Source organism: Epinephelus moara, chromosome 8 (assembly GCF_006386435.1).
Source record: "Epinephelus moara isolate mb chromosome 8, YSFRI_EMoa_1.0, whole genome shotgun sequence".
Classification (NCBI taxonomy): Eukaryota; Metazoa; Chordata; class Actinopteri; order Perciformes; family Serranidae; genus Epinephelus; species Epinephelus moara.
Window position 1 is genome coordinate 7,493,296 of NC_065513.1, and position 16,766 is coordinate 7,510,061.

Here is a 16,766-nt window from a genome sequence, read left to right on the forward strand (position 1 = left end):
TTGTTTTGATGACGGGAGTAACTGCACTAAACATACGCTGTTTGAAATCACTCCGCCCAGCAAGTACTGTATGTCTGGAATGTAGTTCCGGCTCTGCATTTGGCTTCAAAACAACTCTGTCTCGTAATATTACATTATTATTTCATAGCGTGGTGAATGCGTAAGCTACGAGTTGTCCACAAGAGTGGTTTGGAGTCATTTGATGGTGTATTTGATTAGTTTTGAGGGAGAGAGGGACCTGTACCATTCACCTCCTTTTCAGCGGGCAGCTCTGCCCCAAACAGCACGCACTGACAATTAAAGGTAATGTACCTACTCATATGACTGTAGGGATTACGGCAATAGGCGAATTTGCCAAAATGTCGAACTATCCCTTTAAAGTTATGTGTCTTGGAGGGCGTGGCTGCTTTGAGTGACAGGTGGGTGCTGTCTGTTGACAAGTCGCAACCACATGGACAACAGTTAGTTAACATAACTATGGTGTCACCCCAGATTCACCGAGTATAGGCTAGGTAGCTGTCTCTATTTCGGTTCACTGCTTTTCCAGTAAGTACATTTGGTTTTAATGGTTTTAAACCTGTTTTGCCTAGCAAAAAATAGCATAAGCATTATTACAGTTAATAAAATGCACCATGCTAATCAAGCTAACAGCTAACTTTAGGGTTAGCTCCACCCTCTCAACCAAATATGGTCACTTCTGGCCCCCAAATCAAAGATGGCCAAGCTTGAGGCTTCAAAATGGCAGTCCACAAACTGATGACAGACATTACTGTGACTGTGTCCACGTTACACAGTCAGTGTTTTGATCAGAGCTGAGCAGCTTTAACAGGAGCAGTGCTTAAAGGATAGGTTCATGTTTTTTCAAATCTGTCTTCAAACAATACTCACTTGCATATACATTAAAACTGTTTTTGCTTGCTGTGAATTTGTAGTGGACATTAATAGATCCTCTCCTAATTCAAATTCAATCCCAGTGATGGGGGACAAAATAACCTGAAACCATCCTTTGAGGGTCATAATGGGGGTGAAGCCGATCACAGCTGACACTGGGCAAGATGCAGGGTACACCCTTGATAGACTGCCAGGCAATCACAGGTTAGCCAGTCATAGAGACAGACAACAATTATGCTCCCAGTCAGACCTGTGGGCAGTTTCAGAGACGCCAGTTAACCTAACCTGAATATTGGTGGAATGTGCCTTTGGACTTGAAAACATACTGTGGATAAATATGTAACCTGCTATATGTCACCTTGCTTTTTGTGTGATGAAACTTTGTTTTATGCCTCTGTGAAACAGTCAAGTTACACTTACAGTTTACATCCATGTCTGTGAAAGCATGAATGCCCCCCGAACTGAACTGGTGATTTGTGTCACCAATTCAGTATCTGACCAGATGTCTCCCATGTTAGATCATATCATCATATCTGCTACTCAGATATGTCAGATAAGGCGTTCTTGAGTCCAAGTGGACGTTTGTGCCAAATGTAAGGAGACTCCCTCCACGCCTTCTTGACAATACGAGAATTAGTCAGACGCATGGTCGCAGTGACCTTGGTGTTTGACCACCAAATTCTAACTGGTTCATTGTCAAGCCCATGACGTTTGAGTCAAAATTTAAGAAATTCCCTCAAGGTGTTCTTGGGATTAGTGTCCATGAGAATGCAATGGACGGGGTCACAGTGACCTTGATCTTTGACCACCAAATTATAATCACTACAATCAAAGTGGATGTTTGTACCAAATTTAAAGAAATTAGGTATTCTTGAGATATTATATTCACAAGAACGAGACAGCTTCAAGGGCACATTGACCTCAACTTTTGACTACCAAAATGTTATCAGCTCATCATTGAGTCCAAATGAACATTTGTGCCAAATTCGGAAAAATTCCCACAAGGTGTTCTTGAGATATCGAATTTACAAGAATGAGACAGACAAGGTCACAGTGATCTTGACCTTTGACCACCAAAATGTAATCAGTTAATTGCTGAGTTCAGATGAATGTTTGTGCCAAATTTGAAAAGTTTTTGAAATATTGTGTTCACAAGAATGGGAGGATGGACAGACAGAAGGACAACCCGCACAACACCTACTTTACAACCACTGACCCAGTCTTTAAGTCAGTGTACAACAGGTTAGCTGAACGATCCCGTGTGAGCAAACAAATCAGCACAAATGGGGAATAAAGTTTGTAAAGTCAAACAATATGTTAGTTTTAACCAAACTCTGTTGCTGTCTCATATCTTTATCTCTGATCTTTATTTCTGTTTTTGTTGTAATTACACAACTACATGATGAGCTTTTTCAAAGAAGTGTCCAAAGAAATTTGCGACCCATAAAATAAAGCTAGCAAATGCAATGACAGTCTGTCCAGTAGTTGTCAAAATGTCAGACAGAAACGAAGTATCAGCACTAAAAAATCATAACCAACTATCTAGTGAAGATGAAGCCACAGTGCCAGGGAGTACACATGCATAAAAAATATTGCCCTGACCCTGGAATGATGTGCTATAATAAAGAAGTGCTTACTGGAGCAGATCAGAGGAAAGAAGGTCAAGAGTTCTTCTTCTTTTGAGGCAGGAGGATTTTAGAGAAAGTAAAGTAGGAGGACTGGGAGGAGTGTGATTAATTTTTTCTTTTTTTCTTACCTCGAGGAGGAGCAGGGCTGGGCTGGGCCTGTGGCCGAGTGGGTGGCTTGAGTCCCGGTGGGAGAGGTATCCCACTGGGAACTCTCTGTGGAAGAAGATGAGACAAGAAGGTCAGTGAAACAGCATTTTGTTTTTCTAATGGTGAAAAAAACCTGTAGTATTATCTCCCAGCAGGAAACTTATCTTTTGTTGAAAGGAGTACAGTAATATAGTAACTGTTCCAGCTCAGTGGCTTAACTGTAGCAGGCATTTTAAAAACCTTTTCATGTGTTTTTCCTGACACAGCAGTTTTGCTGGCTGGTCTCGGGGGGTGCAGCAGAGATAAAGCTCTGCTCAGTATGAGTCTAATTTTGTCTCTGAAGTGCCACCATTAAAGCTCTAAGCTGACGCCCAGTGTGTGTTTCCTCTCAAGATGACCCTGAAATATATTGGCCAACATTATAACACTACATTACAATACATTACATTCTCCTTTTTGCCTTTGGACGTCTTGACATCTGCAGGCTCAAGCAGGGACACTGGCAGAAGTCCTCTCTGAAAAGTAAAGGATTGAACATCAGACAGTGAAATATAAAAGACAAAACAACCAGCTTTGTCACCAGCCAACAGGGTCTCAGTATTGTGTCGTTGGTGTTTTTTTGGGGAGGCCAGCAGAAACAAGTTGTGAACACAACATTCATATACCATCGCCTTAAAGGTTGATATGTCAAATTTGTTAGCAAAACATTCATTCGTTTGGAGTCACCTGGACCACCTGGGAAATGTAAAGGTTTAGACACAACAAACTGGCATCAAACAAAAAGTGGTGATGTAAGCCAACTGTTGCGTCACCTCATGTCGCCTGTGTCTTGGCCAAAAAGTTGCATTTGAACACACCGCAGAGACTACGGCTAACAACAAACTGGCACATACAATCTGTACCCACGTAAGGGGAAATAACTCTCCATAGCAGCAGGTAGTCTGTATTCATCATTCAGAGAGGAAAACCAGAAGACTGACAAGATGGATTCAAGACGCTGATGAGCCAGTTAGCACATTAAAAACACAACTTAATGTTCAAAGAAAAAAGTATGTTTACTCTGCACTAGTGAACAATAACAAACAATTACGAAACCATTTCTGCTAAAGAGCCCAAAGGCTAAAAGAAAAACCTTACCTAATATAACAAGTTATTTTGATCGCACGCCCTCTTGATTTTACTTTCCTTGCTTCCATTCTCATGCACTGAGCTGAACTGCCAATCAGAGTGATTTCTCTCAACAGGGCTCAACCAGCTCAGACATTGATTGAATTCGTTAAATTGTCAAAACAGATGACTCGAGGAACGAACGCTCTTCAAAGTCCTGATGTTGACTGACAGTCGACCGTTGGCTTAGTGTGTCAGGGTCCTTAGTTCAATATTCACTCTGTTCATACTCTGGTTTGGTCTCTACCAACTCCTGAGGGAAGTGTCTGACTCTGTGGCTACTAAATGCTTCTCTATTCAGTGTTGAGCAGGTAGGGGTATAACACAAAGCTGCCATCTGTATCAGTTTATGTACCAATTAATGGTACTGATTTCTAAATCAGCATTATCTATGCAAATCTAGATAATGTATACACATCCGGGTACACCCTTAGCATAAAATGTATATTAAATATGACCTAATAATTCAATTGTTTATTAAAATTAAGTAATTACAAATGTAAAAAAAAAATCTCGTTTTTTCTTTTTGTTTGGGTTTTTTTTTTTTTGGTGGTCAGTCAAAATTTTCTTTTGGAGGTGATTTGGTGATTTGATCTTTTTGTTAAATGGAGAACTCACAGAGAATCTGCAAGTTTCACTAATGCATTCATACATTCTTTTTTGGAGGGGGGGCAACTTCAAACACATCATTTCACATAAAATATAATCTAGCAACTGAACAACTGTGGACTCATGTAGCTAGATCAGCACATAAGAAAGAAAACTTCATTTTAAACTGAATTTAAAGCTTTAAAAACATCATTACAAATTACCACCAACTCTGCAGACCCCTCCACCAAACAGCAGACGGGCATTGATAGCAGCTAGCTAGTGAACATAGTGGAGCATTAAGCAGCTAAAGATACAGTTATTGCCCCCAAGATTTGGTGGAGACCAAAGCAGGGCTAAAAGAAGAGTTAATATTGGACTCACATTCATCAAGTGGACACAAACGAACGCTAATGTTGCTCCATGTCTGCTGGATCTGTACAGTAGCCAATATAGGCAACTGTTTGCTACCATGTTCAGTTTATAAGGTCATAAGATGTAAATGTGTTTTCAGCCAATGAACAGTGTCAGGCATTGATGCCAATTTGACATAGGGCTTAACAGTGGATTTATGACATTCGGGTCTGTCATGTCATGCCATTGGGCCTAAAAAGACTTTTTCTCATAGACTACATTGTGAAAGCGACATCTGTAAATCAGTGGATACATTTTTTCAGTGCCACAATTCCCGCAAAATGACTCATTTCACAATCAGGATTTGATGCATTAGGTCCAATAACAACTCAAAAGTCATGAAGAGCTGTATGATTAAATCATTTTATCCCCATTCAAGATAGCAGGGGGCTGAACCACACATTAGGTCGACTGGCAAAAGTCTCTAGAGCACTTGCTCTATGAGCCCGCAATTTGGAAAATTTGGGTAATTTTATGCCTGAGACTTTAAACTTTTTTGGCTTCATGCACCACTGAGCAACTTTCACAGGAATTAACAGGGCCCTGCATCCAATGCTGTGTCGAGTTCTCTTTATACATCAATGTTTTCCGCTTGTTCTGCTGTACCAAAAAAATTTTTTAATGCAGCTTCAAAACTCCTGATCTTATATATAATCTCCAGAAGAGAAACTATGATTTTTCTCAAGACATACAAAAAAACAAATACAACTCTTAAATCAGTCTATAAGATTTGTACCTTGGGTGATTATAGATTCTCTGTCTCCTCACCTGTCCATCATATATGACAGTTGCCATCCCATCCCTGTCCTCATCGCCAAATAAGAACACCATTGCCCCACCTGGCACAGTCAGCTGTCCCTCGCCTCGAGCCATGTATGGGGTCCGCATGCGCATGTATCGAGACTCCCTTACAGGTGGTGAAAAGACAAAATCAGTCATACATCTACAAAATGTTTACTGTAATATGTTGTTCATTAGTAGTATTAGCTTATCACCAGCTCTGGTTAATAGTATTCCTGTGTGCCTGGTAATACTCACTGAGCTCCATCCATCTTGGGCTCATAGAAACCAGGTTTCTGTGGTGAAGAGAGTGATGTTAGCAAAGTAAGCAAACGGGATTACTGACAATATATTTAATCATGCTGACACTGTGGTTGTTCTTACTTGCATCCTCAGAGGTTCAAAGCCTCCAAAATCATCATTGGGAATCATGGAGGAAATCACCTGCAAGCAGAGCATCTTACTTTTACTATTGTTCTGCAACGTTTTGGTATTTGAGCATCTTACCATACACTTATGACACAGCAATCCCCATGAGGACACTCTACCTTTGCTTTGCCCAGGAAGTCTCTTTGCTTCAGCTGCTCCACATCTTGTTTACTGGGACGAAACACCACGTTCTCGGGCACCTGGAGAGGGGCCAGGACCTCTCCCCTCTGTTGTTCAAGAGATACAAAGATGATGATTGTGCGCACATATAAACAGTTTGAACTGTTTCACAAGTGGCTTTAATTTTTAGAGTTACAAGATCATTATTTTTAGTAGAGAATTTTAAGAATTCATTCATTCACTCATTTTCTGTAACTGTTTATCCTGTTGGGGGTCATGGGGCGGCCAGAGCCTCTCCCAGCTGACTTTGGGCGAGAGGCGGGTTACACCCTGAACAAATCGCTAGACTATCACAGACCTGACACATAGAGACAGACACCCATTCACACTCACATTCACACCTACAGCCAATGTAGAGTCACCCTAACCCTAGCTCTAAACCGCATGGGAAGCCGGAGTACCCGGAGAAAACCCACGCTGACACACAGAGAGCATGCAGACTCCACACAGAAGGGCTCTCTCACCCTGGGTTTGAATCCACCATCCCAGTTTCAAACCAGGAACCCTCTTGCTGTGAGGCAACAATTCGAAACACTGTACCTCCATGTCGCCCGAATTTTAAAAATATTTAGAAAAAAGCCACAAGAGGAGCAATACATTTCATTTTGAGCTATTTTTATTTTTAGAGTCAGCTCTGACCTAAACGATCTGTATTGCTTTGTGAGACAGTTGTTTAACAGTTTTATCAGTATAACTATAGCCTTAGCCTTTGCCATGAAGATCTACAAAATACTGACCTTAAGTTATCACTTAAAGACACAATGAAATGGCCCCTCTACTTCCTATGATGCAGTTATATTGAAACAGGTTATTGGAGTGGGTGTTAGGGCAGTGAGATATCATTCTACGGTTGGTAGTAGTGACCTAAAGGCTAGAGCGAGACCAGTTTTATCTCCTTTAAATCTGACTGGGGGAAAGTGAAACAGCAGTGCCCCTCATTCATTATCACCAACCCCCACTGCACCAATGGAGCAGGTCAGACTGTAGTGGTCAGGACATTCCACATGAGAGCTGGGCTCTCAGTGAAACCTCCCTAAATAAATAAAAGTCAGAAAAAAGCCATCTCACAAGAAGAACGCTGATTGTTCTGATAGAGATGGCAGAAGAATAGGACTTCTTTAAACAGTGTTTCTCAAATGGGTGTATATGGGTACCCCTAGCAGTACTTTGGAGAACTGCAAAAAACGCAATCACAGTCATGTTTATGTTTGTTCACTGTGCGTTTCTACCAAAAATGTTTTATACTGGACAGATGGTACTCCAGCCCGCTCTCACTCCCAACTCTCGGCATAAGATACCTACGCAACAACTGAACTTCTCAAATTCCACTGTTTTGTCAGTGGATGTCCTTGGAAATACTGACACCTACAGGCACCTGGTGTTATGAAACACACTGGTCGGCGGCACTATAGTATAAAGAGCAAGAAAGTGCCTATAGGGCAGGTGGGAGGGGAGGTGGATGGGTCAAACAAACTCTGCTCTTCGCTTCCTGTGTGAAACCAAATATCAACAAAGAGTGCTAGTATAGTATGCAAAGCATGCTACAGTAATGACATACGTATGTGACGTTAGTTGGTAAGAACCATACTTATTTTATGCCAAGCCATGATGTTTTGTTGTCTAAGCGTAAAGAAATAAACTTAAAAAGGAAGTGTCTTTTAAGTAGTTTTTTTTCCTCTTTTTTTATAAAAGACTGTATGCATGTAACGGGCAGAAACTGTACTTTTCCTGTGAAAATGGAAGTGTATTTTGAAAGTCAATTGAGAAGCTGTCTGTGAACGTCCAAAACTGAGACAGAAGTGTACCTAGCATGTCATATTTTCAGTGAGTGTATATTTTTACTGTATTTAGGTCCACTAACAAAGCGGTGCTATTTGACGAATTGGGATGAGAACGCGTTGGGTACTCAGCTGAAAAAATATTTCAAAGGGGTACACATCAATCAAGAATGTTTGACAACCACTGCTTTAAGAGCATGCTTAAAGAGAGTGCCTAATTTTCCTCTGACCCGTAGTGCTATTTATTAGTCTATATTGTTTTGGTGTGAGCTGCAGAGTGTTGGAGATATCAGCTGTAGAGATGTCTACCCTCTCTTCTAATTATATACCTGTCAACCATATCTCTGCACAGGAAGAAGCATGCATGTAGTCATGGATGAGAGACCCATGCTCGTGACAGCGATGTAAACATTAATGGCACCCCCCCTTGGCTGAGCTATTTTCTCTCACCAAAGTACACATGCCGACCATATCATTGCATGCATCTAGTGCAAGCTCACCTAGCACCACTGAGCTAGCTTATGTTACAGCTCAGCCGGGGAGATTGCCATGAGTGGTGTTCACACCAAACGCGATGCGAATTTTTGCATTGCGTTACTCATGCAAGTTTAAACACTAGAATATTTTATGTTAACTCACTTCATACTTGTGAATACCTCAGGTCGTATAAGTCTGAAAACACTTAATCGATGAATGAATGGTAGGTCCTTGGCTTTATACTCAGGAAATTAATGCTTGGCTATCATGGCGTGAATTGGTCGCTGAAGTTCAGATTTTTCAACCTCGCACCACTTAATTTGCATGGACCAACTGTACCTTTAAGGACACTCGGCATGTGGAGATGTGGAGTCTTGCCAACAACCCTGCAATAAATGGATAACCCACTCCATTAAGCCACCAGCCAATACAGAATATAGTTTGGCCAGTTCCAGATGAAATTAAAGTTTGGCAGCAGTGATCCTGGCTCAACAGACATTGGTTTAACAGTTTCATAATTTTGCCCGTCCTAATATTTACCTTTGTAGTTCAATAAGTGTATCATACATCATACATACCTGCTGCAGCATTTAGCATCTGCACTTAAGATAAATGGGTTTCACTGCTCTCGCCTCTAGGTGCCTGGTGAGTGGCACACAAGCATGGCCAAATGGAGCACAGCCAATGATTCACTGTTCACAGCAAGTTCAAGTTTCCATTTCATTGTGTCTTTAAAGCACAGTGAGGGTGGGCACAACTTTGGAGAATCATTCTCATCTTTCTATCCTTGTTAGGACATCAAGTATGGCAATGGCAGAAATGCAAACAACAAACATGCTTATGTTAAACAATGCAGGGGCAGTTGACTTTGGAAATTTATCACCAAAGTCTGTGTCATGATCTCTGCAGTCTGTTGTGAAAGTTGGGACACTCACCAGGACACTGTCCAAAGCTGCCTCTAATTGTCCCCCTCGCCCTCCTCCTCTCTCCTGGGAGGCTGACAGCAGGACCTCCCTGGCCCGCTCCCACTGGCCCATCCGACAGTACACAGCTGCTGCATTATATAATACCTAGGGGACACATCACAATTTCAGAACCATAGCATAAATATTCATGTTATCTTTGCTGATATCTTTGCATCATTTAACACAACAAACTGTGCAGGGGCCAGTAGCAATGATTCAATGATAACAAATGTTTCTGTCTTTCCAAACTCTCTGGATTTGGTACAAACCCTCCCCACGCACTGAAGCTTTAAGACACTGGAGGACGGAACTACAAAGGCTAAAAAGCAGCATCATTATTCAAGTATTCACCAAGGTGACAAGTCTGTGCATGAGATGCTTCTGTTGGGTCTGTGATTTAAATAGCCAGAGACCAGTGCCAATTTCACAAGTTTTTCCACCTTGAAGAATAACATAGAGAAATGTAGCACAGTGCATTATTTATCCTTTCTATTGTGTAAAGGAAATTGTCAAACTTTGGTGTCTGGATTATTTATATTTACTAAGTGCTCCGGTTCAGTTTGTTCAGTCGTTAACTGTCACTCCTCTTCCGTGGAATTGCTCTCCTGTGATGGCAGCGAAACAATAGCTGCTCTGTCACTGATGGAGACATGCCAGCAACTGAGAGTCTGTCACTCTACTGAGGAAGAATGTGTCTCAGCTACAGAGCTCTTAACTGATCATTCAAATAATAATGACTTAACGCCAATATCTGATATGTTCCAAAATATACGTGGTTTGTGTTAATTTAGGATATTTGAACATTATGAGCCATGAATATTTAACCCTCTGAGACCCACAATAGACCATTTTTTGTGTTTTTAGAGGGAACAGGGGGATCTGTAGTGGGAGATAGAAGGAAAACACTAAATGCCCCATTGAAGTGGTATATCATCTGAAAGCAGGGAACTTGGAGATTAATTTGAGATGCAGCTCAGCACTGTGTGTCAAGTTTTTGCGCGTCATGAATCTATAACAAGCATTGTGTTTGGTTTGATGTCTATTTAAACTTTAAAAGTTTGTACAGGGGCTTAGAGCATATAGTATAGAGTATATGACGACCATTCTAACATCCTAAGTTGTTGTAGCAATTTTGGGGTTGATACCATTTTTAGAGTACAATAGAATAGAATAGCATAGCATAGAATAGAATAGAATAGAATAGAATAGAATAGAATAGAATAGAATAGAATAGAATGTCCACCATAGACAGCATTGTAAAAAGCAGACAAATAGTGAGTTAGTCAGTCACACAAGCATTTAAAGTCATTACAAAACACCTAATCACGTTAAATCAGCTCATTGTCCAACTGTGGTTTAACACTCATCAGTCGCTTTATTGAGTTAATGATACTTATGGTTCTTGGGATGAAGGACTTCTTAAATACATTTTTAGTTTCCAGACAGACTCTGTAGCACCTCCCAGAGCTCAAGTTCTCAAACTGGCTAAAGAGAGGGTGGGAGCTATCTGCCAAGGCACGCCTCACTTTCTTCCTCGTCCTTTCTGTAAAGAGTTGGGTCAAGGGCTTTTGTGGCTTGCCAACTATTTTACTTGCCATTGTCACAATCGTAGCGAGTTCATTCTTGGATGTACATGATGTTACACAGATTGTGTGCTAAATTTTACAATTTTTTACCACTGGAGAATTGAGAAAATTTGTCAAAAATCCCTCCAAAATACCACATGAATACACCAAGACCTTTAGGAACATAATAGAAAAAACATGCTGTGATTTGGTATCAAAAGCTTTTGACATTTGGAGATTTCTGTAAGAACTGGATTTTTCGGTGATCGGATAGAGAGCACTTCTGCTCTGGAAACTGCTCAGGAACCCCTTTATTGTCAATATACCTTTGAGAGTCATCCATCCTCTGAATGCCCAAGGTCTCTAGTTTGAAGCTGTAAACTTTCAACAATGTTATATGCAATAGAAAATGTGCAACTACTGCTTTCATGACACTGTCCCTGCTGGAAAGGCAGCAACTGGTCACTACAAAACATCAATGTTTGGTACCCAAACAGGCCAAGTCAGCCTATATACTATGCATAGATACTATCTCACTTTAGATACTATGAAACATGCATATGTAACATTTACTTGTATGTAACATTTCCTTCTGAAAACTTGGCTGCCATTTACCACCAATCACATGAACCTTTATTCAATCTACAAACCATTGTTTTACCTTTGTGTCCCATCATTATAATCATCATTACCATCATCATGCATGATAGTGTGGATTCCCATCAGAATGTTGCTCCAGATTCAATTGAGTTCATCGGATTTCCTTGACAACCAGTGGAGCTGTCATGTAGTTTACATAAACTTTGGGCTATCATTTCCATCGTATCGCAGATAGATGATGCTGAGTGTGTCTGATAATGTGATATGATTTCTCACACTGATAGTCACATTAGCCTGGTTGTAAGCACATTAGCTGGACTAAGCCATAGTTTAGCTGCTACTGAGCACAGGTGCATTATCTGCGGGAAGCTTGAGCATGTCTAATCTGTACTGTGAGAAATATGTGAAGTTGTGTAACCTCTTCTTCAGCCTCCATCAATGAGGCTTTGTTAGCTTCCAGGTGTATGCGACGTTTGAACTGCACAATGGAAGTGATGACAAAGCACAGTTTGTTGCGTTTTCATTCCTCAGCACAGACAGAACTCATGGGATTGGATTTTCTTTTTATTTCATTGTATTGTGTCAGAGGAAACATGCTGGAGGCTGACGCTTCCCTGTGTGAATGCAGGTGTATAGCACAGTGTGTATGTGTGTGTGAGGCTGAATGTCAGACCTGCCAGCTGTAGAGTTTGAATCGCAGTCCCAGCTGTCTGTAGTCAATGACCATGTTTCCTCTCATATGCTTCTGTGCCCAGATACAGTCTGACAGAGCCTCTTCCAGCCTGGAGAGACAAGCGACGCACAAACAGGCAAACAGACAAACTCAGAGTTGGACAGGAAGGGATTAAAAAAACAGCACATTTTCAAAAATAAACAAGAAAAGCTTTCTACAAAAAACGTACTTTGTGGGGTGTTAGGGGTCAGACTTTTTGTTCGTCATGCAGTCTACGCTGGTTGCCTGGCAACCTCAAAGTGATGAAAAGTAAGTGAGAGTGCCCAGCCAAAACAGCATTCCAGCACATAATTACAGATAAAACCACAATGTGACATTTATTTACACTTTGTTTTTTATGGATCAAACAAATGAGATATTAATATAGACTGTATAAAGTAATAGTCATAGCCACCATGATGTCCCCTATTGGTTTGTGGACTCCTGTTTTAGACTTAGATGTATTCAAAAAATGGATAGGACGTTGAAGGGTGGGCCCCGTTCATTCCTTGAAAAGTTGCTCAGTGATGCATGAAGCCAAAAGTTCAACTTCCTGGCTATAAAATGACCTGGATTTAAGGTCAGATCAGCTAGGTTCCGGTTTAGCCCTACGCAAACTTGAATGGGGAAAAAATGATTAAATCTCTTCTAGACTTTTGAATGGATCAAATCCTAGTTGGAAAACAATTCATTTTGTGGGGGTTGTGACACTCAAAATAAATTTATCCACTGATTTACAGATGTCTCTTTTACAATGTAAGTCATTTTGGCTGGTGCCATCTTGGATTTTTGGATGGACTACATTTGGATGAGAGGATGGAGCCAACCCCAACCCCTTGGTTATCATGGTGCATTTACAGCTATGGTTAACAGTGATAATGCTAATGCTAATTTTCACTAGCAAAAAACAAAACAAAACAGGCTTGTTAGTAAAGCAAAATGTACTTACTGGAAAAACTGAATGTTTGACTCTTTAGTTTTTTTGTACTGTAAACATGTTTTTTCTGCTGTTAAGTTGGGCATTTTAAAATGGGGGTCTATGGGGACTGACTTGCTCTTGGAGCCAGCCTCAAGTGGTCGTCAGAGGAACTACAGTTTTTGGCACTTAAATTGGCTTCATTTTTCAGGCCCAGAGGTTGCTGCTTAGATATTAGGCCTACATGTTAATTAGGGAGCTTTGGAGTTGCTGTTGGGCAGAAACTGTCACCTTTGGACAGAACATGTTTCCAGTCGTTATGCCAAGTTAAGCTAACCAACTGCTGGTTCTCACATTTACAGTGCAGATATGAGATCACTCATCTTACTCTCACCAAGAAGTCAAATAAGCCTATTTCCTAAAATTTCAAACCATTTGTCAATACCTCGATGGTCTAACTACAAAGTCCAACCAATCAAGACATCAGTACATTACCAACAACCCATCCTGTCTGCCGTCTTATCAAATCAAACTGCAACTGACAGCCTGATCCATCACTTCCCTGTTTTAACAGGAATTACTAACACATTCTCACTCCAACCTCGTCACATTTCAACATTTGGTCATGGACTTTCCACCTCGACATATGGCATGCAAGGTACCCTGGGTGCGTTGGTTGTTGATGTTCTGGGACACCGTGTCAATTTAAGCCTGTTGCATGCATTGTCTGTTTGTACCGCACTATGTCAGTAAAACACTGAGAATTGTCATTTTTTTCCTTCAGCAACAAACACATGTGGTTACGTATTGCTGACACATGCACGTGGTTGGGTTTAGGACAAAAAAATAGGGTTTTGCTTTACAGTCACACGGGAGGCAAATGCCAGTCTCTTGAGTGAAAGTCGGTGGTTGCAGGACCCATCCACCACCCCTCCTGTCCGCCTTTCTCGGACTGTCCCGCTGCATTTCCCCCTGATGCCACCAGTCGCCATTAAACATAAACAGTGACCAGCTGCACATCATTCTGAAATGAAAGATTGGCTTTTTTATTTGTGTCCAAAGCTGTAAGTCACTGACCAAGCGCTGGTTTTCGACGACTTGGGTGTGAGACTGAGTTGGAATTACATCACAACAAGGAGGCAACAATATAATTTCATGTGACCACAACGATGCACCTTTTAGTAAACAGCAGTTACGATGGCAGGATGATAGCAGACTGATTTCCCTTTATATTCCAAGCTTCTCTTGAGTAAGTTGATCAGCATTATGTGTGACATTCTAAAACAAGGTGTCACAGTGGTTTCAAAAGTTACTTAGTCTGTCTTTAATGCAGTATAGACTGTAAGTCAGTATTTGGGACAGGGTGCTGTCTCCCACCTGTTGATCTGCATCATCACTGCTGCTCTCTGGAAGAAACCAACAGCAAGACGTTCATCCTTGGCAATGGTGAGGTCTAAGGCCTGGACATCAGAGAGGGGAAAAGGCAAAGCTTTGTCATGGAAGTTATAATAATATAACAAAATGGAGTATTGACAGAAATTCCAGTGTCTCCCTCCAACAATTATCCAACAATACAGACAACACACAGACCTGCAGGGCCAGGTCCAGCTGTCCCAGGACCAGGTGAGCTGAGGCAGTGTTGAACGTAATGCGAGAATTGGGTTCACTGATCTGCTCCAGTTTGGACAGAGCCCCCTCCCAGTCCTTGGCGTCTGCTGCCTGCACCGCCTCGTCCCATAACCGCAGTAACTCAGTGTAAAGCATTCTGGACATGGAAGAAAATAAAAGCGCAGCATACAGAAAAAACATTTCTCATTATTCATACATTTTCATGTAATTGCCATAAAACTTCACTTAAAATCCTAGTCCCAGTTAAGCGCCCAGTCCCCTCTACTAGCCCAGTGTGTTTATTCATTTTGACAAATAAAGGCCTGTCTCAATCAGGTGCCTGGTCTGGTTGCCAAGCAGTTCTTTTTTTATTTTTAAACAAGTAATATTCATACGAATAAACGAATTAAAGACTGTTCCAGTTATGGACCCATTAAGTTCAGTGCTTTAAGCAAATAGTAACCTGGGCTACTAATTGAAGTTACAGTAATAATAGATAAGCTGGCAATTGGATAAGGAAATAGTAAGATTTTACACAAATAAAATTACCTTTAAAAATGTAAATTACATATGTTTTGCAAACCTCATTAAATTTTGTGACAGTTGTCGTATTTTTCTATGTAAATGTTGGCTCTTAGGGGCTTTCTTAAGCATAATTGTTTAAAGATTGATCAACATAGGCCCAGTGGTTATATATGCAGATTACTGAGTTTGCTGGAAATGTTACTAAATGTGATAGACACCAAATCAGACTGACAGACACATGTGTAGGGAAAACTACATGTTAGATTATAGATACATTGTAACATTACAAACCTACAGAGAAACTGAGCTGATGTTAATCAGTAACGTTCTGCACAATTTTCCCGGAATACTTCCTTGTATCTTCCCAGTGCCTATCTGCACCTGTTCAGCTCAGTTTATACAAGCTGCGTAGTCTACCAGAGTAACTTAACACATCCTCCACAGTCACACTGCTTACCTTTTGCTCCTGAACAAAAGGCCGGTGAGAGTTCAGTCAGTGTCCAGCTCAGTGCCTGCTGCCCTTCCAGTCCTCACTCTGCAAACAGGGAAATAAGAGTGAGTGAAACAGGCCTCCTCAAGAGTCTCCTCCCTGCTGTTACAAGGAAGTCCTCCATCCATATTCCCTGATAGGACCCACAGAGGCACGCAGGCTCAGGAATTCACCTGTGGGTGAGGCACGTAGACAGGCAGTTAACACATACTAGTCAAACAGGATTTGATTAACCCTGTCTTAACTAATAACCCCCTGGGGATCCATCTCCCATTGGGATCTTGTGTTCAAACTAGTTTAGAACATGGATTTCTTACAGCAGATGCTTTAGTGCAATCACTCACATCATGTCAGGTAACCTCTAAATCACAGAAAAATGTAGCAAACTGACTGTCAATGGTATTTTGTAAAAACCCCAAATTTCTAGCCCTCTGTTGTCTTGCGTGGTAAAGCTTCTCTAATTCACGACCAGAATAAAGCATATTGTAAAGCTTTCGTCCTACGCGTTATTTGACCCAGATACTATTACAGAAACTCCATGACTGTGAAATCCTGTGTTATCTGTGTCGTAATGAGGTTAAGGTTTCTGAAACAGGTCTAATTATACTGAGTCATTATATCATGTTAACACACTGCAGGAAGCCTTGAGTTACTCTCTTGGGTTTACACCATAGATTTCCTGATTAGTCTATTCAGAGTGACCTTTGACAACACTTTACAATTTTAGAGATGGAAGTCAACAGAAAAATGACTCAGCGTACCTGAAATCACAGCTCTTCCAACATAGAGTGATAAAGTTGGTTGGGTATACACATGGTTATGATGTAAACAGGAAACAAGGAAATGATTTGCTATTTCCAGTTCACAGCACAGTGAGTCAACCTGCTGCACAGGTTGTGTTGTTAA

At 41.0% G+C, this 16,766-nt stretch overlaps 1 protein-coding gene across 4 annotated transcripts in view; it reads right to left on the reverse strand.

Moving 5' to 3' along the window:
- LOC126394519 (NADPH oxidase activator 1-like) overlaps positions 1–16,733 on the reverse strand; it is a 27,966-nt gene extending 11,233 nt beyond the window's left edge. For 2 of the 4 annotated variants that reach the window (XM_050051367.1, XM_050051365.1), the window contains exons 1-12: positions 16,622–16,714; positions 15,828–16,033; positions 14,828–15,002; positions 14,615–14,697; positions 12,283–12,391; positions 9,415–9,549; positions 6,164–6,271; positions 6,000–6,059; positions 5,874–5,911; positions 5,604–5,742; positions 3,113–3,181; positions 2,648–2,732 (exon numbers count right to left, since the gene is read on the reverse strand). In XM_050051367.1, coding sequence (XP_049907324.1) covers positions 2,648–2,732; positions 3,113–3,181; positions 5,604–5,742; positions 5,874–5,911; positions 6,000–6,059; positions 6,164–6,271; positions 9,415–9,549; positions 12,283–12,391; positions 14,615–14,697; positions 14,828–15,001 — 1,000 coding nt within the window. In that variant the 5' untranslated portion in view covers position 15,002; positions 15,828–16,033; positions 16,622–16,714. Of the gene's footprint in view, positions 1–2,647; positions 2,733–3,112; positions 3,182–5,603; positions 5,743–5,873; positions 5,912–5,999; positions 6,060–6,163; positions 6,272–9,414; positions 9,550–12,282; positions 12,392–14,614; positions 14,698–14,827; positions 15,003–15,827; positions 16,034–16,621 lie in introns of all 4 variants that reach the window. The other 2 variants (XM_050051366.1, XM_050051368.1) reach the window with 2 other exon arrangements.
- Positions 16,734–16,766: the final 33 nt, after the last annotated feature.